The 21,765-nt window shown below is 49.2% G+C and overlaps 1 protein-coding gene across 3 annotated transcripts in view; it reads right to left on the bottom strand.

The window, feature by feature from the left end:
- The window catches only part of Fam178b (family with sequence similarity 178 member B), a 93,974-nt gene that overhangs the window by 4,879 nt on the left and 67,330 nt on the right, over window positions 1–21,765 (bottom strand). For all 3 annotated transcript variants that reach the window (XM_042695460.1, XM_042695459.1, XM_042695457.1), the window contains one exon: window positions 15,156–15,281. In XM_042695460.1, the coding sequence (XP_042551394.1) occupies window positions 15,156–15,281 (126 nt within the window). The remainder of the gene's footprint in view (window positions 1–15,155; window positions 15,282–21,765) is intronic.

Consider the following 21,765-nt stretch of genomic DNA (forward strand, 5'->3'; position numbering starts at 1 on the left):
CACACACACACACACACACACACACACACACAGAGGATTTGAGGCAAATATGGTCCTGTGGGGTCAGAGGCTGCAGATGATAATATCAGACAGATCCTGAGGGTTGATGAAAGAAACAGAGGCAGCAGAGGCAGAGCATCTTGGGGGACTGAACAGCCAGGTAGCTAGATGGGCTGGTATGGGGTAAGAAAGGAGGCAGCTTAGGACACATCTGGCAGTGAGTCTGGGAAGGGTAAGGTAGTGGGGGATAAACTGGAGATTCCTGGGGGAAGCTGCTGATAAAAAGTAGCCAATAGGTGGGGTGGAACTCCAATGTGAGCAAGTGGCCCTCTCTGGGAGAATAGATTACAGGATGTCCTTTTCTCTCTCTCTCTCTCTTACTTTTTCTCCTCTCTTTTTTAACATCTGCTCTTGTACTTATTAGGCAACAGTTGGTTATGCCTTACTCATGGTCTCAGAACACTGTTGCTTTTTTGATGTTGTTGCTTTGCTGGTCCACGGGGCTAGAACTCTGATGCTGTCCCTGAGATCCTTTTTTTTGTTCAAAGCTAATACTCTACCTCTTAAGCCACAGCACCACTTCTCGAGTTTTCTGGGATTAATTGGAGATAAGAGACTCACAGACTTTGCTGCCCTGTCCTGACTGGCTTCAAACTGTGATGTTCAGATCTCAGCCTCCTGAATAGCTGGGGTATACAGGCATGAGCCAACAGTGCCCATTTTTTGTTTGTTTGCTTGTTTTTGTTTTGTTTTGCTATTCCTGAGGTTTGAAGTCCGGGCCTGGGCACTGTCCCTGAGCTTCTTTTTGCTCAAGGCTAGCACACTACCATGTGAGCCACAGTGCCACTTTCTGTGTATGTGGTACTGAGGAATTGAACCCAGGGCTTCATGCATGCGAGGCAAGCACTCTACCACTAAGCTACATTTCCAGCCCTCTCTCCCGCTTTTTAAGTAGTTGTACAAAGAGGTTTCAACTCCACCAGTCAGATTATGAGTACAAAGCATCTTGATCAATGTTACCTCTCCCATTGTTCTGTTTATAATTTTTGTTTTGTTTTGTGCCGGTCCTAGGGCTTCAACTCAGGGACTAAGTGCTGTCCTTGAGTTTTTTTGTTTTTTTTTTTTTAATTTTTAGGATCCGGTCGTGGAGCCTGAACTCTGGGCCTGGGCGCTGTCCCTCAGCTCTTCAGCTCAAAGCTAGCTCTCTACCACTTGAGCCACAGCGCCACTTCCAGCTTTTTTCTTTTTGCTTATGTGGTGCTGAGGAATCAAACCCAGGGCCTCATGCATGCAAGGCAAGCGCTCTACCACTGAGCCACCTTCCCAGCCCTCCTCCCTGAGCTTTTTTGCTCAAGGATAGTGCTCTACCAATTAAGCCATAGCTCCACTTTTTGCTTTTTAGTTGTCAATTAAAAATAAGAATCTCAGGGGCTTTAGTACCTGGGATGCTTCAAACCATGCTCTCAGCCTCTTAAGTAACTAGGATTACAGGTATGAGCCACTGGAGTCTGGCCTGTTCAAGTTTTTTTTTTTTTTTTTTTCTTTAAAAAGAACTGCCTGGCTGGGAAGGTGGCTCAGAGGTAAAGTGCTTACCTCACATGCATGAGGCCCTGGGTTCGATTCCTCAGCACCACATAAACAAAAAACAAGTGGCTCTGTGACTCAAGTGATAGAGCACTAGCCATGAGCTGAAGAGCTGAGGGACAGCGCCCAGGCCCAGAGTTCAAGCCCCACAACTGCCCAAAAAAAAAAAAAAAAAAGATACTGCCTGTTATAATTGTACTTAACCTGGTTTGGCACATGGTGGGGGTGGGGTAAGAAAGAAAGACATGACCTTGAAAAGAAGCTGAGGCCCCTCTTGGAGAGGGTAAACCACTTGGCCCTGAACAAACTGTTGGTGAGGAGTGACTGGAGATGTCAAAGAAAATACCTGAACACAGTGGAGCCTGGGAGAGGGTGTGATAACCTGTGAACTGTCCAGGTGACCCGTCACCTCTCAGACCTTTGATTTTCACTTGTAAACACCTTTCTCCGGTAAATAATCCAAGCACTTGGAAGGACTACCCGGGGCTCAGTGCAGGAAGTCTCCCGGTAGTACTGAGGCTGTGGAGTTCTTCCTGGGAGAGGCGTGGTGAGGAATGCCCCGAGGGATACCAAGGAGGAGGAAAATCTGTCAGTGGTATTTACCCAGTGCAGTGGGGGATTTGGTGAAAGAAAAAGTGCACTCAGCTCTGGTTTCACAACTTCATTCTTATGCTGATTCCCACAATTGCATTTGCAGGGAAAACCCCAGAAAAACAAATCTGAGTGTGTTTAAATGGGAGTGGGGGCTGGAGAAGGGGAGACAAGTCCAAAAGGAAATCCCATTAACCACATTTTATAAGCTGTTTTTCCAAAGAAGACAAACCTGCCTCAGCCTGAAGGTTGGACACATTCTCCTTCACTGGATGGCACTCCCTAGAGTGGATCCTACAGGAAAGGAGACCTCTAAGATGGAGCTGGCGTTCTAACCATGCACATAAATCATGGCTATTTCTGGGGTCCCTGGTAGTGCTTTTGAAAAAGTAGTTTCTATCTGGGGTCTAGCTCAGAGGGATAGGATTTGTCTTAGCATATGCAAGCCCTCTCCAGCTTCAGTGTTGGCACAAGGTAGGCCTGGTCTCCATTTCTTTTTCTCACTGAGGATCTCAGGGAGGTACCACAGGGTCTCACTCTGTCCAGACCAAGTGCAGCAGGCCTAGCTCCTTCCAACTGCTCTCCTCTGAATGCAAGTCAAAGAAGTGACCCATTACTGGGAAACTGGGGGTTCTGGACCAAAAGCAAGCTGAACCTGAGCCTCCTCTAAAATGCTACTGCTTGGGAGACTTGAGGTAGGCCGGGGTACAGGGCAGGCATGGTAGGCAAACGAGAGGCTGCCCTGCAGTATGTGAGGTAAACAACATACGTGAGACAGTGCTTCCTGCTCTGTCACAGTGACCAATTCTTGAACTCAGCAAGTTTGCTCCTGTCCTGGCTGGCACTACAGAGACATCAAGCCTCCTCCCAACTCTCCCTTCCCCCACCCCTGCTTCTAGTAAGAAGCAGTGGATATGGGATAGTGCCTGTGATGCCAGCCAGATTTCAGTTTGGGGGGAAGGTCAGCATGGCTTCAAGGTCGGCTGGGTTGGGACTATGCTGTCCAGGCCTCAGGCCCTTGTCTGACCAGCTCAGAAACTCAGGTCCTCTCACATGAACGCAAGTCAAGGACAGGAAGCAAACATGAAATAGTACCCAAGAAACCTCAGCACGAACTTAGAAAAAAGAATGAAACGTGTCTGGACCCAATGCTGATGAGAAAAGGCGGGACCATCCTCTGGCTGCAAGAGCTGTGTTTCTATTTCCTGGGTCTCTCCCCAAAGCCTGGTAGGCAGGCTCTTCTCAGAAGCTGCATGCAGCACATTGCTTCATTACTGGCTCTAGAGACCTAAAGCAGGCCCTCCCCTCCCCTTGGGATGAGTGATGGCAGACAGCCCACACTGGGCTTGTCACCCAGCAGGAGAAGGACAACTCCTCTGTGTTGTGCTCTAGCTAGTTCTGATCCCAGGAACCTCTAGCTAAATCATCCAGCTCAAGTGAGACCCATTCGCAGCACTTTTGTTACGAAACAAAAGGGAAACATGGGTGGACATTTCCCAGGAACTTTATCCATCAGGAAACCCCGGCCCTTAGCTAATGCCAAGGGAGCAGCCTATGGCCTGGGGTTACTTTTGCCAAAGAAGGGCAGAAAAGAGGGGAAGTTCTCAGGAAGCCATTTGCATAGAAGGTCAGGACAATTCCTTCTAAACTCGGGTCATAACCGATGATATGGCCTCTCCCTGGACAAATCTTCAAATGGAGTCCTTTTCCTACAGGCTGTCAGGCAGGAGAGGAGGGCAGGTGTTCTGTGTGCTAGAAAACTTTGTGGGAGCAGCTCCAGTGAGGTTTTAAGACAGCTGCTGGGGTTGAAGGAGGACAAGGCTGACCCAGGAACACCTGCTAGGGGGGATGAGACTGACTCATAAGCTGTGGTACTCCAAGCCACAATGCTGGGGCCCAGGAGCTCACCCCTACAGATGTCCCTGCTCTCATTCATGGAGCTAGCTCTATGCTCCCAGACGGGGACACCAGGACCCAGTACAGCCTCATAGGCTTTAGGTGGTGGCTACCCTTAGAAATATACATTTGCGGGCTGAGAAGGTGGCTCAGTGGTAGAGTGCTTGCTTTGCATGCATGAGGCCCTGGGTTTGATTCCTCAGCACCACATAAGCAAAAAGAATAAAGCCAGAAGTGGCACTGTGGCTCAAGTGGTAGAGCGCTAGCCTTGAGCTGAAGAGCTGAGGGACAGCGTCCAGGCCCAGAGTTCAGGACCCATGACTGGACCCCCCCCCCAAAAAAAAAAAATTGTACTCATTACCTTGCTCATGTAATTGTAACCCCTCTGTATGGTATTTTCATAATAATAAAAACTTATTAAAAAAATATATACATTTGCCTGGCCTTGAAGGCCTGAGGTCTAGCCCAGGCTGACAACTAACTCCAAGAAAAATATTCTGTCTGAAGCTGTCTAGTGGGTCATGCCTGTAATCTTAGCTACTTAGGAGGCTGTGATCTGAGGATGGAGGTTCAAAGCCAGCCTAGGTAGGAAAGACTGTGAGATTCTTATATCTTATTAACTACCAAAAAGCGGGAAGTGGAGCTGTAGTTTAAGTGGCAGAGTGCTACCCTTGAGCAAAAAAGCTCAGGGACAGCATCCAGATCCTGAGTTCAAGTTATAAGGCAGGTACAAAAAAGAAAAAGTTCTGCCTGAAATGGGAACAAGCGCTCTAAAATCAATCTAGTTTGCACTGGTTTGCCTTGGACAATTTCAGACCTAAGGCAAGAGCTAGGCCATGATTCGTTTGACTTTATTAAAACAAAACAAAATATGATATTATTTAATTTAAACTGATCCATTTAAAATATGCTGACCCAGTAGGGCATGTAGAAGAAGCCTGATGACCCTCCTCCCCACTGCTTTTTAGCAGATTTGGAAGCTCAGGCTTAGGGAGGTCCCCAACATGCATGACTCCTGTCCAGGGGTGTCTGGGCAGAAGCAAATGTCTGGATTCTCACCTTTCAGCAGGACAAGCTACCACAGTGTGGTGATCTTAGGGCCCATGGGGATGTCCTTTTCAGCCTGTAACCCATGTGCTTCTCCAGGGGTTGGGCAAACCAAACAATAACAACAATAGGTAGTAGTGAGTAATCCAAAGGTAAGGCTACTCTCAGGCCCCAGGCCAAGTGCTTCAGCCTGGGGAGACAGCCAGGGCTTTTCTGGCTGGTGAATCCATCAGAACACAAGATTAGAGCATGCATTTTTCTAGATGTATCTCATCTGAGCCTGTTCTGGAGAGTAGCACTTGTCATCATCAATTGCTAAAGGGTCACTTCTTCCTTGTCCTCAAGACCAAACTGATCACCTACTATCGCTGTCCACATAGCTTCAGTTCTAAGGTTTTACTCTCTGACCTTGGCCTGGACAAACACTAGAGTAGTAAGCAAGAGCTGCCATCTAATGTCCCCAAGGAAAAGCTGACTTTGGGAATGATTCTACCCAGAACAGGTCATCAGTCCCATCTTAATGAGAAGGAAATGACAAGGACACATGACCAAGTGCTAGGAAATGAGACGTGTGACATAATACCTCTTTCAAGACCAAGGTCCCTGGAGGCACAGGGTTGGAAGGCCAGAGAGCAGACGTCACAGGCAGGACCTGCCAGACTCATGACAGGGTTTGCTATGAGGGACACTCTCTTCTGTAAATGAAAGTGGCTGTGGGGTGTGGGGGTGGGTGGAGCCCTAAATATGAGGCTGCTCTAGGGTGATGGGAGACAGGCTGGTAGCATCTGGACAGGAACAGGACTTCCGGCTCAGCTGCTGGGAATGGTCACTGCATGGAAAGTTACTCTCAGGGCCCCGCTGGGTGGAGAAACAGGAGGTCTCTTCCCAGGCTGCTGGAGAGCCTTGGGAAGCCCACACCCTCCACTTCTTCAGAATGTGAGCTCGGTACCTGCACTTGTAACTCCCTTAGAGTTCAGAAGCATCAGGCCCCTGTCACATCGGTTTTCTCTTTTAAGCTCTATCCCAACTTTTTTTTTTTTTTTTTTTTTTGGTCGATCGTGGGCCTGAACTCTGAGCCTGAGCGCTGTCCCTCAGCTCTTCAGCTAAAGTCTAGCGTTCTACCACTTGGGCCACAGCGCCACTTCTGGCTTTTTCTGCTTATGTGGTGCTGAGGAATTGAACCCAGGGCCTCATGAATGCAAGGCAAGCACTCTACCGCCTTCCCAGCCCCCTCTATCCCAACCTTGAAATTGAACCTTGAGTAGCCTTAGCTCCTGCTGTGGATACTGAGGACAGAGTGGGAAATGGGAGGCTCTGGTACAGAAGGCTGGCATGGAACAGTGATAGGGGCTAGGATAAAAGCAGGACGGTTCAGGGCTTTTTTTTCCTATACATGTGCTGTATGGTGGTCATCTCAGATGTCTAAACCATTCCTACTTTTATGGGCACCGCCAAGGGGTTGTGAGCGATCCTTAAGAGAAGGTTCCCACCAGCTTATCCTTCCTCTGTGGCTTCCTGCTGTGGTGGAGATGAACCGATGACAAGACAGGGATGCTAGGTTCTTCCTGCTTCTGCAGCTGGGCCTAGAGACCCTGATCCTTGAGGGGCCGGAAAATCCCAGCTCCTTCAGTGGCCCAGACAGTGACAGGAATCTTGGTGCATTTGTGAGAGTTGACACCTGTGTGTGTGTGTATGTGTGTGTGTGCACATTAGCATGTGAATCTGAATGTGAGAGTAAGTATATGGATCTGTGTGAGGAGAAAATAAAACCAGCATCGGGGGTCTAAATAGCCATGGAATGCTTGCTCAAAGCTATTTCCTCAAAAGAGAAAAGGAACCACTTCTTCCAAGGTCTTTCTCACTTGTTGCAATATCTCTCTGAGTGTTGGCATAGCTAGAACCTGGGAAGTATGGCCTTCCTAATACTTTCCAGGAGCCCCAAAGCATAAGGCCTACAACCAAGACCTATAACCAAGAAACAAGGTATTCTATGGAATTCAAGGTTTCCAGGTAACGAGGATTTTCCCCCTTTCTAAAAGCATTCCAGTCTCTGCCGGGCACCGGTGGCTCACGCCTGTAATCCTACCTACTCAGGAGGCTGAGATATGAGAATCACAGTTCAAAGCCAGCCCCTGCTGAAAGTCCGTGAGACTCTTATCTCCAATACACCACCAGAAAAACCGGAAGTGGCACTGTTGGCTCAAGTGGTAGAACGGCTCGCCTTGAGCTGAAGAGCTGAGGGACTGCGCCCAGGCCGAGAGTTCAAGCCCCATGACCGACAAAAAATAAAAAATAAAAATAAAATAAGAGCATTCCAGTTTCTTGTCTCTTACATTTAGGCCAGGTTGTTTCATGGCAGGTCTTCAGCTCTGAGTCCAGCAGAGGACACATGAACTCAGCTAGCCAATCGCTATAGGCCAGCCTGGCTACCTAATTGGCAGGGTATATGGCCCAAACTAAGCCAAGCCAATGAGATTCCACTCTGGGACAGAAGCTCTTTCTTTCCTCCTAGCTAGGGTGTCTGAGGAAAAGAGGTCACCCTCGCATTTCACACAACTGTCAGGGGAAAGCCCGCCTAGGAATGCGGCAAAGGGGCAGAGGGAGTGGTGGGGACAGTGATATGGGGAGTTCATGACATTGTTTAGCCCTGGATTCTGCTAAGCCTGATGAGTTGTCTCAGGATTATCAGGACTGTTTTCCCTCACTAAAGGGGTCTGGCAAAGACAAAGGAGAAGGGACTGAGAGGGTGAATAAGCAGGGAGCAGATAGAAGGTGTAGACAGTGTAGGAGGGAACCTTCCTCACCCATCCTCAGCCTGAGGCCAAGCTACATAGACGCTTAGGCCTACAGAGAAGCAATCTTGTTTCTTTGTTCTAGTGCTCGAATTGGAGCTTGAACCCAGAGCCCCTATGATTGTGTTTGGCTTTTTTGCTCAAGATGAGTTCTACCACTTAAGCCATACCTCTATTTCTTTCTGGCTTTTTGCTGGTTAGAGGTAAGAGTCTGTTGGATTTGTCTGCCTGGGCTGGCTTTGAACATGATCCTCAGATCTCAGCCTCTTGAATAGCTAGGATTACAGGCATCAGCCACCAGAACCTTGCCATAGGCACGTCTTGAGTGTATAAGCTCTAGGGACCCAAGGACATGCAGGCAAGTTGGGGAATGCAGGGAGGAGACTTGAGGCTAAGCCATGGTCACAGAATGCAGGGGTTCTGGGAAAGGCATCCATGGCTTGGATTCAAATGGCATTTGATTTGCAGGCATATAGCTCATAGATGGGGTAGGGCCAGCTGGCAAAGGCTTAGCACAGCAGGGCTTAAGTATGATGTGATAGGTCAGCATGGGAGGAAGATAATACACAGAGCCATCCAAGGGGACATGAAAGCCGAGGAAACCCATTAAGATTGTTAGGTCAGAAGCGGATGAGTCAGCTACACAGGGAGAGAAACAGGCCCGATGGCTGGGTTGGATCAAAAGCTGCCTGAAGAACTCCAGCCTACCTTCCCGACTTAACTTTGTCATTTAAGCTCTCATTATGCACTTGCAAAAAAAGTCTAGAATTCTCAGGACCCAAGCAAAGTTGGCCTGGGTCTGCCATACCCAGACCTGAGCCTCTCCTCTCTCTTTACCTACCCCACAAGGTAAGCTTCCCAGAGGCCACTGTTTTGAGGTCTAAGTCAAAATTTGTCTGGTGCCCCTCATTTTGGAGGAAGTAAGACAGAGCCAACCACAGACTATGAAGGGGAGGAAGTCAGGAGTCCTGAATGTCTATTTTCTGTTCCTCAAATCCTTTTTTGGGGGGAGGGGGGAGTCCATCATGGGGCTTGAACTCAGGGACTGAGCACTGTATCAGGGCTTTTTTGCTCAAGCCTAGTGCTCTACCACCTTTTTTTTTTTTCTGGTCAGTCGTGGGGCTTGAACTCTGGGCCTGGGCACTGTCCCTGCACTCTTCAGCTCAAGGGTAGTGCTCTACCACTTGAGCCACAGTGCCACTTCCGGTTTGTTATTGGTTTATTGAAGATAAGAGTCTCACAGACTTTCCTGCCCGGGCTGGCTTTGAACCATGATCCTCAGATCTCAGCCTCTTGAGTAGCTAGGATTACAGGCGTGAACTCAGCATCCAGCCCAAGTCCAGGTTGCTTCCAACACTTTTAACCTTGGCCTAATCCAAGTCTGCAGTAGGACAAGTCTCTTCTCTCTGTGCCAAGTAGCCAGGAAGGAAAGGACTATGCTTCACCCGGTGGAAAGGCAGAGACAGCACAGGGGAGACAAAGAGACTCTAGGTCCACTTGTCTTTGAGGGTGAGGTGTCTGTGTTGGAGCCAAGCCCCAAGGAATATCTGCCCCCTTGCTGGAGTTGAAACTGCCAGAGAGGGCAGAGGCAAGCACAGAGCTGCCAGAGGGCCGTGGCACCCTCTCTGTCTCGCCCTGCTCTGCCCCTGCAGTGAGAGCCAGCCTCTCCCCACCACAACCACCCATTAAGACAGCTGCTGGCAGGGTCACCAGCACTGGGACCAACAGCTGCAGTCTGCGTTTGCAGAGCAAAAGCAGTAAAACTTGTTCGTCAACTCTCTCAATACACACACAGCACACCACAGAGATTTACAGTAGATGCACACAACACACTTGCACACAAACACACACAGCAAGCTACACACCCCACAGAAGCCAGGCTGGTGGTTAATTGGAGGTCCAGAGTTTGTGCAGCTGGGCAGGGCTGCACAGCACTCTCAGGCTCAGGAGCACTCCCATAAAATCACTTTTTCAAAATAAGCATCTCTATAAACAAGTGTCCCCAGGACTCGGCAGCACGTGGCTTACCCAGGACCTTACTGGAGTGCACCTGGAGGAAGCTGACTGCAACCATCAGAGCTTAGTCTAATCTCTGACAGCTCTGCTGACTGCCAGGGGCTCGAGCTTCTAATCCTAGCTATTCAGGACGCTGACTTCTCTGGATCACTGTTCAAAGCCAGCTGGGCCAAAAAGGTCCTTGAGACTTCATGTCCAAAATATTCAGCAAAAAGCCAGGCTGCAGGTGTGACAGAGTTCCAGGTGTGAGTAGGAAAGCCAAGGGAGAGAGGGAGGCACTGAGTTCAAGCTTTGGTACTGGCACAAAGCGAAGCAAAACAAAACAAGCCTGGTACAGATGGTTTATACTGTAATCTTAGACACTAAGAAGGCTGAGATCTGAAGATTCTGGATCAAACCTACCTTGGGCAGACAAATCTAAGAGTTCATATCTCTAGTTAACTAGCAAAAAGCTGGAAGTGGATGGAGGTGTGACTCAAGTGGTAAAGTGCCAGCCTTGATCAATAAAAGCTGAACAAGAGTATGAGGCCCGGAGTTTAAGCCCCATTACCAACACACACGCACACACACGCACACACACACACACACACACACACACACACACACACACACATACACCACAACACAAAAAACTCCCCCATGCCCAGCCCTCAGTGTGTTCCAGGCTGGCATTCTCTGAGAACACTTTCAGACCAGGAGGAGGTGTACAGGGAAAGGAGCTAGGCTCTTGGTGCTTCACTTCTGTCTAGTTTTTCTCTCACACATGGGAGACAGTTAACTTCTTCTAAGACCTCACATTTAATCAACTAGAGAAAACTTTCCATTCTACCATAAGGATCCTGATTCCTTAGACCTTTCAGATCCCTATGGGGAAAGACTCCCAACAACACAGTACCTGGGCAGAGGTATTGTTCAGTGGTAGACAGAGCATGTGCTTTGCATTTGAAAGGTCCAGGGTTCAATCCCCAGCACCCTCCTTCATAAGTATATACATAAAACATGTATATACAGAAGATATATATATATATATATATATATATACACACCTATACACACATAAAATACATACACATACATATAATTTGTGTGTGGGGGGGGGAGGATCATGTGGCTTGAACTCAGGGCCCGGGTGATATCCCTGAGCTTTTCATCTCAAGGCTAGCACCCTACCACTTTGAGCCACAGCACCACTTCTAATTTTCTGGTGGTTAATTGGAGTTAAGTGTCTTACTGGCTGGGCACCCGTGGCTCACGCCTATAATCCTAGCTACTCAAGAGGCTGAGATCTGAGAATCACAGTTCAAAGCCAACCCCAGGCAGGAAAGTCCATAAGACTCTTTTTTTTTTTTATTTTTTTATGGGTCCGGTCGTGGAGCCTGAACTCTGGGCCTGGGTGCTGTCCCTCAGCTCTTCAGCTCAAGGCTAGCGCTCTACCACTTAAGCCACAGCGCCACTTCCGGCTTTTTTCTTTTTGCTTATGTGGTGCTGAGGAATCAAACCCAGGGCCTCGAGCATGCAAGGCAAGCGCTCTACCACTGAGCCACCTTCCCAGCCCCCATAAGACTCTTATTTCCAATTAACCAAAAGAAAATTGGAAGTGGCGCTGTGGCATAAATGGTAGAGCACTTGCCTTGAGCTGAAGAGCTGAGGGACTGCGCTCAGGCCCAGAGTTCAAGCCCCACAACCAGTAATTTAAAAAACAACAACAATAACAACAACAACAACAAAAAAACAAGTGTCTCACTGACTTTCCTGCCCAGGCTGACTTTGAACTGCAATCCTCACATCTTAGCCTCCTAAGAAGTTAGGATTACAGGTGTGAGCCACCAGTGCCTGGCTCATATAATTTCTTAATGGAGAAAAGCAAGACCAATTGGCCAGTGGAAAAAATGGTATGCAATGCAAGTCTAACAAGACACAATATTAACAATTTCAATAAAAGTGAGTGGATCATAATCCTGAGATTGGACATAACATAATTAGACTAAATATGACCACATACAATTTACACTATCCGATTAAAGTAAGCAAAAGGCCCCGACTTCTGAGTTGCTAAGCTGGTAGCTTGGAGGAGATAGTGACAAACTGAATCAAGTTGTGCAATGTTTGTCTTCCTAGGGCCAAACTAAGGGTCTGGGAGGACCAAAGGGAAGCTCTGGAGGCCAGCTCTGAAGCACTGCTCTCTCTTCTATAAACCTGTCTTATCCTCTCTATCTAGCTCTACCAGACAGGATGTTAGACAAGTATCTTCCTACTAGATGCTCTCTGGGTGAACCTAGCTCAAACTAGACAGACCAAGGCCGATGGATTCAACACTTCTTTATCTTTTCCTTCAGAGATGATATCTTGCTATGTTTCCCAGGCTGATCTTCAACTCCTGGATGCGAGGATAGATTTTCCTGCCTCAGCCTCCTGAATAGCCAGCCCAGATGGCTCCGCACTTCAAAATGCTTAAAGTATTCCAGCCACTTCTGGAGAAGCAGGAGAGTCCACGAAAGTTCTTATTTTCTATATATGATTTGCTAAGCAACTTTGATCCAGCTGAGACAAATAGCCAGCTTTGAGAACTCAGCCTGTCCCTTCTTCCTGACCAGCTCTTCCCCTGCCAGCCTCCTTGCCCCCTCACAGAGCTAAAGCCTGAGTGTGTTGCTCTTTTGTTAAAATACTCGTGGCTAGCTTTCCCATGCAGGAACCTCACTAACTTATAATTACCAACAAAGTACTGTGATTGGTGCACACAGGTAACACTTCAGAGAAGCCTAGGCCCTAAATGCTTTCAGCTTTAATAATACAAGGACATAAAGAGACCCGGGGGCCATTACTGGTCAGAGGGCATGCAGAGAGGGAGGGCAGTTTCCAGAATGGTGGCATAACAGCAGACGGACAGAACAAGGGAGAAGAAAATTCAGAAGGGGGATTAAACCAGAATTAATTCCTTTTGTTCATTAATTCATTCATCTAATGACAGAAGTAGGATGTAAGGCTGAGAGACATGGTTGTGCCCACGGTCTAGCTAGCTAGCCAGACAAGGAGAGAACAGTGTGCCTCCCTGAGAGAGGAGGAGGCTGGGGAGACCAGGGGAGAGGAGCCAGGCAGAAGTGTTTATTTGTAGGGTTTGAGGAGGGCTGTGACCAACCCCCTGCAGTTTAGGGCAGGAAATCTCCCAGACAGGAGTGCACTGGCCAGGGGAGGAGGAATGGGGGATGGGGCTCAGTATGGCAGCCCCAGAGGCTGGGAAAGTAGCCATTTCCTCCTTGCCAAATCACCTCCAGCTGACCTGACGCTGGTCTCAGTTTCCCCACTGTATTCAAGGGGCAAAAAGGCAGACTTTGAGCTCTGGGGATGAAAGACTTATCCCCAGTCCAGACCACCACTCCCTATAAAATAGGGCAGATGACGCCGCGGCTCTTTTTGGCTAGTGAGTAGCCCCATCTTGTCTTTGAAGATGAAACACACTTAGGCCTAATGAGGAGTCAGACAGTAAGCCGAGGTGGGAGTGGAGCCCAGTCACCTGCCCTGCCTGGCCCCTCCCAGTCTGCACTTGGTCCATTTCACACTTTTCTTCATCCTCACTGACTCCATGTACCCCCACTCTTGCCTTCATCTGCTCTTAGGTACCACACCCTCAGAACAAGGTGAAGGAAAGCCCAGTAAACTCATACATTGTAGTATAGAGGTTCTAAGAGCTACCTCAGCATTGTCTGCCCCTTCCACTGTCCCCAACCAGCACCACTGTTTGGGACAGTGACTGCCCAAAGATGTGCAAGCCTTTCTCTGCTAACAGACCAAATCAGTAATTTCCAATATGGCTGCCAACCAGTGGTTTAACTTGGAGGGGCCTTTTCACAGCTTTTCACAGTGAGAAAAGCCCTCAAAGTAAAGAATGCCTTTAATCAGCTCATCCCCACCCCCAGGCCATCCTGTGAACACCTCCTGCACTACTACCAGACAGACTCAGAAATGGAGTGAGACAATTGGAAGCCTCGGGCGGGTAGGAACCACGTATCTACTTGGTGAGGTCCAGGTCGCCTGGAGGCTATAGTCTCCACTCAGCCAGACCAGACACAGCCTCCTCTTTGTTCTCATCTCCCTTTCTCCCCCTGCCCCTAAGCCTCAGTTGTCCTGCCCAGACAGAACACCTCCCCACGGGCTACCCTGTCTCTTTCTAGAGTCCCACAACCGGCCTCTGTAACCATCCCCTGCTTCCTGGGAAATACTTGGCACAGGAGAAGAGGCCATGCAGACGGCTGGCTCACACACTCCTGGGAGGCCGCAGCCTCATAAATGTACTAATATGAAGCATGACTGAAAGATAACCTTCCCTACCTGTTCTGGAAGAGGAGCCTGCACCTGGGGATTAGCATATCTTCTTAATGGTTCATTTGTGTTCATTAAGTAGTTAGTTTATTTATCTGATTTGCAGAGTGATGCCCACAAGGTTGGCTTTCTAGATCATCAGCATTCAACCTCCGACCGTGGTTTGGGAAGTACTGCTTTCCTGGTTAGGAAGAATCCTATCTCCATTCTTCATCCTCAGTCTCGGTGGAGATCTGCACCTCTCCTGTGCTCCAGGGAGCTGGGCTCTCAGCATCTATTCTCAAGCCTCCACATGGGACATTTATCATTTCAGAGATCCACAGGTCTTACTGTTCCAAATTCTGTAACCTCCTGCCTCAGGAGTAGCTCGTTGCCCAACTCCCACCAGAGTTTAGCTTTAGAGAAAGCTGGGTGATGCCCGGAAGGTCCATTAGGAGAAGCTGGGGGTGAGCCAAGAGCTCAGCCTCAGTCACAGTCAGAGTGGGAACCAGCAGGGAGGCTGAGCCCAGCTCTACCCTCTCCTATCTACATGTTCTCTCAACTTCTAAACATACTCCCTCCTCCCTTCCACCAGCATATTTTGGCTCTTACATCTTTCCAAACTCTACTTAAAGACTGAGCTCTCACAGAGCACACGCAAGCAGGGCCAGGTGATTCAATGGCCTGCATGTCCGTACACACAACCTTCCTTACATCTGAGTGCATGGTGTGGGCCAGGGTGCTAATTACAGGTTTTGGAATCTCCTCTCTACATAGAAGGCAGCCTGCTGGCCTCTGTCCTAGCATGGCCTGAGGTTCTGGGAGGACTGGCAGCCACAGGTCCCGCAGGCTGTGCAATGCAGACAGCCCTGCCTTTCCCGCTACGCGTAGTGGCACTGCCTTGATGGAGGCAGACAGATGCCAGGTGCTTACCTTGTGGTCTAGCTCGGCACTGGCTTTATGCTGTTGCTTCTGGAAGGGTGGCAAAAGCTCAGAGACCAAGTACTGCCTGAGGGATGATGGCCTCATAAGGCTCAGGAGCTGGCTGAGTAAAGACAGCTGGGGAGGAGAAAGGACAGTCACTCATGAAGTGAGGGAATGGGTGTCGGGGACATCTTCAGCTTACACCAGTGGGCTGTAAACACCCGTTTCTAGCACCTGAGTCCTCATCTCCTTTTGGAGCTGAGTGGCCTCTTAGACCCACAAGTATTCTCATCTACAAAAAATTCTCTTTCTCTTGCTGGGTGCTGGTGGCTCATGCCTGTAATCCTAGCTACTCAGGAGGCTGAGATCTGAGGATCGTGGTTCAAAGCCAGCCTGGGCAGGAAAGGCCATGAGACTTTTATCTCCAATAAACCACTTCAGAAAACTGGAAGTGGTGCTGTGGCTCAAGTGGTAGAGTGCTATCCTTGAGCTGAATTGCTGAGGGACAGCACCCAGGCCCAGAGTTCAAACCCTATGACTGACCCCCCCCCCAAAAAAAAATCTCTTTCTCATGCAAAAATCAGAGCAAGGTTTCCTCTATCACTGGGAAGGCCTGTGCCCGCCTCCGCTTCTCACCTGCCAGCCCATTCTCCCCTTTAGCCTTCTCTTTTCACTGAACTTGTCATTATGGCATTTTTTTTTCATTGTGGCATTTGTGACAGACATGACGGAGAGAAACAGTGCCCTAAGCCCCCTGTCCATCCTTGAGTGGTAACTACAATCATCTTTGTTTTGCCCTGCCTGTTTCCTCTGCCCTCACTATGTCCCCTTCCTCCTCTAGAATTCTAAACATTGAGTTATTTCACTCAAAAGGGTCAAGAAGATCCTACCAATAATCCAACAATCCCCAACAATACCATTTTCATTAAAAATTATTTCCTTTTAAAAACACAATACCATGTTCTTATCCAATAAAATTACCAAGAGGTCATTATCATCTGACACCTGTGTCAGTTTTCTCTGTCTTAAAAACCTCCTCTTATAGTAGGGCTGTTTATTTTTGGTCAGCTGTGGGGCTTGAACTCTGGGCCTAGGCGCTGTCCCTCAGCTCTTCAGCTCAAGGTGAGCACTCTAGCACTTGAGCCACAGTGCTACTTCTGGTTTTCTGGTGGTTTATTGGAGATAAGAGTCTCATGGACTTTCCTGCCCAGGCTTTGAACCACAATCCTCAGATCTCAGCCTCCTGAGTAGCTAGGATTACAGGCGTGAGCCCACCAGCACCTGGCAGTAAGGCTGTTTAGAGAGGGATTCCCTCTCTAAACATTGAGCTGATGTGTCAATCTACCTCCCATTCAACTGTGAAGCAACTGCCCATCCACTGAATAAACTGTTCCTGAAATCCTTGGAAAAACATGTGACTGCCTTCTAACCTTTCCTGGCCCAGCCCATGCACCAGGTTTTAGGATCACTGCAGCTGAGTTCCAGCAAGGACTGCTGCGCAGAGACAGGCAGGCTCCCAGCTCCTGGGCCTTCCATGTCATGTGTAACCCTGGGGAGAGGGGAGCTGCAGGGCAGGGGGAGGGGCACAGGCAGGGTAATTCACAGAACACTGTCTCATTAGGTCCAGCAGGTGCACTGTGGCCACAGGCAAGGCACCTCAGCCCCAGGCTCCTTGCTGGAGCCCAGCTGGGCTGACACACCTGGCTTCCTCCTGTGACTCACTTGCCAGCACCTGCTCAGCACCCTAGCAGTCTTAGACAAGACAAGAGCAGCTGGGCTGGAGGCTAGGAGGCAGGCAGGCCTTGCCTCCTGGAGAAGAGCCAGGACTTCTCTGCTTAGGAGGGGAGAGGAAGCAGCAGGAAGGAAGAAGTCAGACTCTGGGCAGAGAGAGGCTTCATCTGAGGCTGTACCGCTTTGCCTTGCTAAGGCCTCCTGAGTCTGGGGATAGTTTCCAAAAACAGCCTTGCCTGCTGGCTGGAGGCTCACAGCTGTGCAAGCACAGGGGCTGGCCCAGCAGTCCACACCCCGGCAGCAGCCTCTGGCAGGCCGGCTTTACTCAAGGCCAGGACGCTCCCTACTTAGGAGTCCTGGGTGGGGCCTAACGAGGAAAGCATACAACAGTGCTCACTTGCTCACTCCTGTGTTTTTCCTTTCACTCCTTGAAAGCAACTTCCTTGTGCTCCGCAAGCTGCTGCCTATTCAATCTGCTAATTTTCTTTTGTTTCCAGCTCAGCCCCTCCAGCCAATCTCCTTCCTGCATCTGGGCTTATTTGAGCCATGTGGGTCCTATCAGGGCCAGGGCTGGACCAGCAATCTCCCCACCCCCACCCTTCCCCAGATGCCAACTCAGCAAACACTCAGCATATTAGGACAGACACCTGGGGCAAAATGATCACCTAAGAGGACAGGCCTCCACCAGTCTTTTCAGCACCCTGCAAGCAATGGCAGTTCTAGTGAAGCAACTGTCCACACTGCATATGTAGCTCCTATATATAAATCCTGGGGGTGGATCCTATTTGCACAGCCAAGATTGCTCTAGCTCACCTTGCCAGGGGGCCTGTCCACCTGAACTCCTCATCCAATCTGTAGCTTCTGTGCCTATCACCTTTGCCAACCGCTTTACTATGAGTTCTTCTTTCCACAGCGCCCCCTATTTCCTCCCCACCAGGGAGCTTCCTTGCTTATGTTGCTAATTTACTACCAGCCCTGAGCCCTAGCCAGAATGTACATTCTCTGAGGGCAGCTTTGTTCACTGCACTAAGTATTTGTTAGGTTTATAAACAGCTGGTCAGAACTGCAGATTACTTCATCCTAGGAACTTCAAACATTTAATCTCTTTGATTTTGCCCACTTAAAGTCCGTGCTTTCCAAACTAGAAGACACAGTTTGACAAAAGTGGTTTGCCACAGAGTGTGATGGTATACACACTAGGGAAGACAAGGCAGGATGGAGAATTTGGCACTAGTCTGGGGTACAAAACCAGACCCTGTCTCAAACACAATGACAACAAAACTGGTTTGTTGGCTAGGCACCAGTGTCTCACGCCTAGCTACTCAAGAGGCTGAGATCTAAGGATCACAGTTCAAAGCCAGACCAGGCAGAAAAGTCCGCAAGACTCTGATCTCAAATTAAGTATCCTCCTCCCGCCCCCTCCCCCCTCAAAAAAAATCCCCACAGAATTGGAATTGTGGCTCATGAAGTAGAGAGCTAGCCTTGAGCAAAACAAATAACAACAGCAACAACAGCATCAACACCTCAGGGACAGTGCCCAGGACTGGCACTAAAAATAGGGGAAATTGGTTTGCTCTGTTGCAAGAAGTGGCCTGGAATAAGAAACAAACTCCCAGTTTCCTCCCAAACCTGCTCTACCTGTGTCTTGCCTGGGTCTTGGCTGGGTAAATGAAGGGCATTTTATCTAGCCCTGCATCTCCTGAGTACTCTAGGCTATTTTCTCTTACCCTGCTGGTCATACTTGGGAAACGACTTACGATTTGAACACTTCTCACCCCTGCTGCTACCTCCCAGGCCAACTATCAGGGCAGGATAACTGTACCCTTCCTTTCCTCCCTATCCTGGACCATTTAGTTTCAATGCAGCAGTCAGAGTAAACCTAAAACTTTTTACAAATCAGATTTTGTCTGGCCTCCATTCAAAATCTTCCAGTGTGTCCATCTGTGACCAGTGGCTCACATATACAATCCCCTTGCTACTCAGGAGGCTGAGATCTGAGAATTGAGATTGTAGCCAGCCCAGTCAGACACATCCACAAGACTCTTAATACCCTGTTTAACTGGCAAAATCTCAGAGACAAATGTATGACTCTAGTGGTAGAGTATATTAGATACAAGCAAGAATCCAGCAGAGACATGAGGACTTGACTTCAAGCCCCAGTACTGGCACAGAACAACAACAACAACAACAAACTTGTAGCTCTTCTCTTTGGCATGAAAGCTAAAACTCTCACATCATGGCCTTGAGGCTCTGGCTCACTGAGCCTCCACTTAACCTGTCTTGACTTCAACACCTGCTATTCTACCCTCAGTCCTCTACTCCTACCCAAGCAGCCTTTGTCTGTCCCAGAACCATTGTACTTGCTATTCCCTTTCCTGGGCATGCTTTTCCCTAGGAAATCTGCTTCCTTTAGGTCTGTGTACAAATGCCATTTTCTCTGTTCTTATAAAATTGCATCTTCCTGGGATGGGAATGTGGCCTAGTGGTATAGTGCTTGCCTAGCATGCATGAAGCCCTGGATTCGATTTCTCAGTACCACATACACAGAACAAGCCAGAAGTGGCGCTGAGGCCCAAGTGGTAGCATGCTAGCCTTAAGCAAATGAAGCTCAGGGACAGGGCTCAGTCCCTGAGTTCAAGCCCCAGGACTGGCAAAAAAATAAATAAAATAAATTGCATCCTCCCAATGCTTTCTCTCCTCTGTAGCTAGCTTTATTTTTCTCCACAGCATTTATAACCATCTGGCACTTCATCCCAACTGTTACTTCTTTCTCAGTGCCTGTGTGTTTGCCTTCCCCTGACTAGGAATGTCCCAAGAGAGGGGCTGAATTCTGTTCTGCTCTATCTTCCATGCCCAGAGCAGTCTGGAGCATACTAGGGCCTGAAGCCAAAACACTGCTATTTCTGGAATATTCCCAGTATTCAACAGAACAACAGAATTACTGATTAAACCTTGGGACTCTCCTGGAAAATTCAAGCCTTGGGGTTGTTGCATCCCAACTCTTTTCTGTCCCTTAAGTCCAGCAAGACCCTGTCTTGCTCCTGGGGTTTGGGATTGCAGGTTGGGGCAGTCATAGGGCAAGCAGCTTGGATGCTGAGGACCCTTCTTGCCCAGTAATGCTCTGCAGACCACTTGCACACCTCCAAACTAGGCTTCTGCTTCTACAAGAGTGTTTCAACCCTTGAGGTGCCTTCACAGAGAATGGGCAGGGCACCTTCAGCACCAGGTGGCAGGTGTGGTCCAGGCTGCTAAGGACTACCAAGGCAGCACACTGCAGTGATCCCTGCTCCTCTGCTTTTCTATTATGTGGCCCTGGGAAAGTATCCTGCCTCAGTTTCCCCATCTGCACAATATGGATGAGGGTAGCAATCCTTAAGAGCCCAGGGCTGCTACCAGAAGTAAGCACTGAGACCAGCACCAAGACATAGCCAGTGCTGCTGCGCGGTAGTGACCTCTATTTCTAGCGGGGCATGATGGTAGAAAGGAAGAAGGGGCCAGTGCATAGCCAAAGCTGTGTGCAGACACAGGCAGGCTGAGCTTGAGGAGGCTGAGAAGATCAGGCAGCACTGGGCAGGCCAGCTGAAGTTGGGCAAGGGGGCATATGGGCTTTGTGGACAGCTTTGGGGATGAGGGGGCCCTTGGAGGCATGTTTCAAGGAGATGAGTCTGACAGGCCAGACTGGAAAGGGGTGTGCCTGGCAGAGGCAGAGCTATGGGGTGGCTGTGGAGCTGCTGCCGGGGCTTGCAGTGAAGAGGAAGCACATGTGGAGGGTTACGGACAGGCCCCTGCTGGTTCTCCCCATCCTGGGAGCCATCCTGATTGTCACTTCCTCTGCTCCTGGAAGTACAGGCACAGACTCATCCTCTAAGACCCGGCTTCAGAGCCATCTCACTGTCTTCAGGCAGAGTTAGTCACCTGGCTGCAGCCAGGTTGCTCACCCATCTTTCAAGGTTGTCTGGTGCTGTCTCCCCAGAGCCTGTTGGTGCCTGGCACCTGAGGCAGAGCCTGGGACATGGGCTAACAAGCAGATGGGCATGTAGTCAGGTTCTGAGCAGATGCTGGCAGATGGGTGATGGGTGACTGGTGTACTATAAGGCCCTGCAGCTGGGAACCCCAGACTATGGGTAGATCTTGTTCCGCTCCTGAGCACCCTCAAGATCCAAGCCCTTAGGGAGCCAGCTGATGGGACTTCACAAGACATCTCTCAGTGGGAGAGGCAGCACCCTGATGGGCCCTTATCAATTGCCTCCATCCTTTGCAGCTTCCCTCCTGGCCCATGTGGCTTCATCGTGCACTCCTCCAGGAAAAACATTCAAGGCTTGAAACAGTCTGGTCTTTTTGGTCACTGCCCACAAAGCTCCTAGGCAAGGTGCCTTCCTTGTACTCGGCTTCCTGCCTCCCCCCTTCACCACCCCTCTATTTTCTTTAGCCTCAGTGACACTCCCTTGCATCAACGTCTGCATTAAGTTGCCATCTGAGTCCCTGGAATGCCTCTGTTCTGTGTCCCATCACTATATCTCTGTGGCTCCTTACTCTAATATACTAGCTATCTAGTGACCTCTAGGCAGATCATCTCCTCCATGGACCTTCCCAAGGATAGCCTGGGGAGCACTGTCTCTTGTGTACCCTGACAATCCCCCTTGGTATTTGTTCACCCACAAGCATAGACTGCCTCCCTAGTATGTACCAGGGGGAGCAGTAAACAGAAAAATGGGTTTTCCTCCCTCAAAGACCTGGCTCCCAGGAGGATGGCACTGAACATATCAATGAAAGACCCAAGAGATATGAACCACAACTAATTTAAGGGGGAAGAACAGGACTGAGGCATTGGGGCTGGGCCATAACCTCTGGAGAAGGAAAGACAATAGCTTCAGATATACCAAGTTCT

This window comes from Dipodomys spectabilis, unplaced genomic scaffold (genome assembly GCF_019054845.1).
Source record: "Dipodomys spectabilis isolate Male_0828 unplaced genomic scaffold, ASM1905484v1 ptg000187l, whole genome shotgun sequence".
NCBI classification, from domain to species: domain Eukaryota; kingdom Metazoa; phylum Chordata; class Mammalia; order Rodentia; family Heteromyidae; genus Dipodomys; species Dipodomys spectabilis.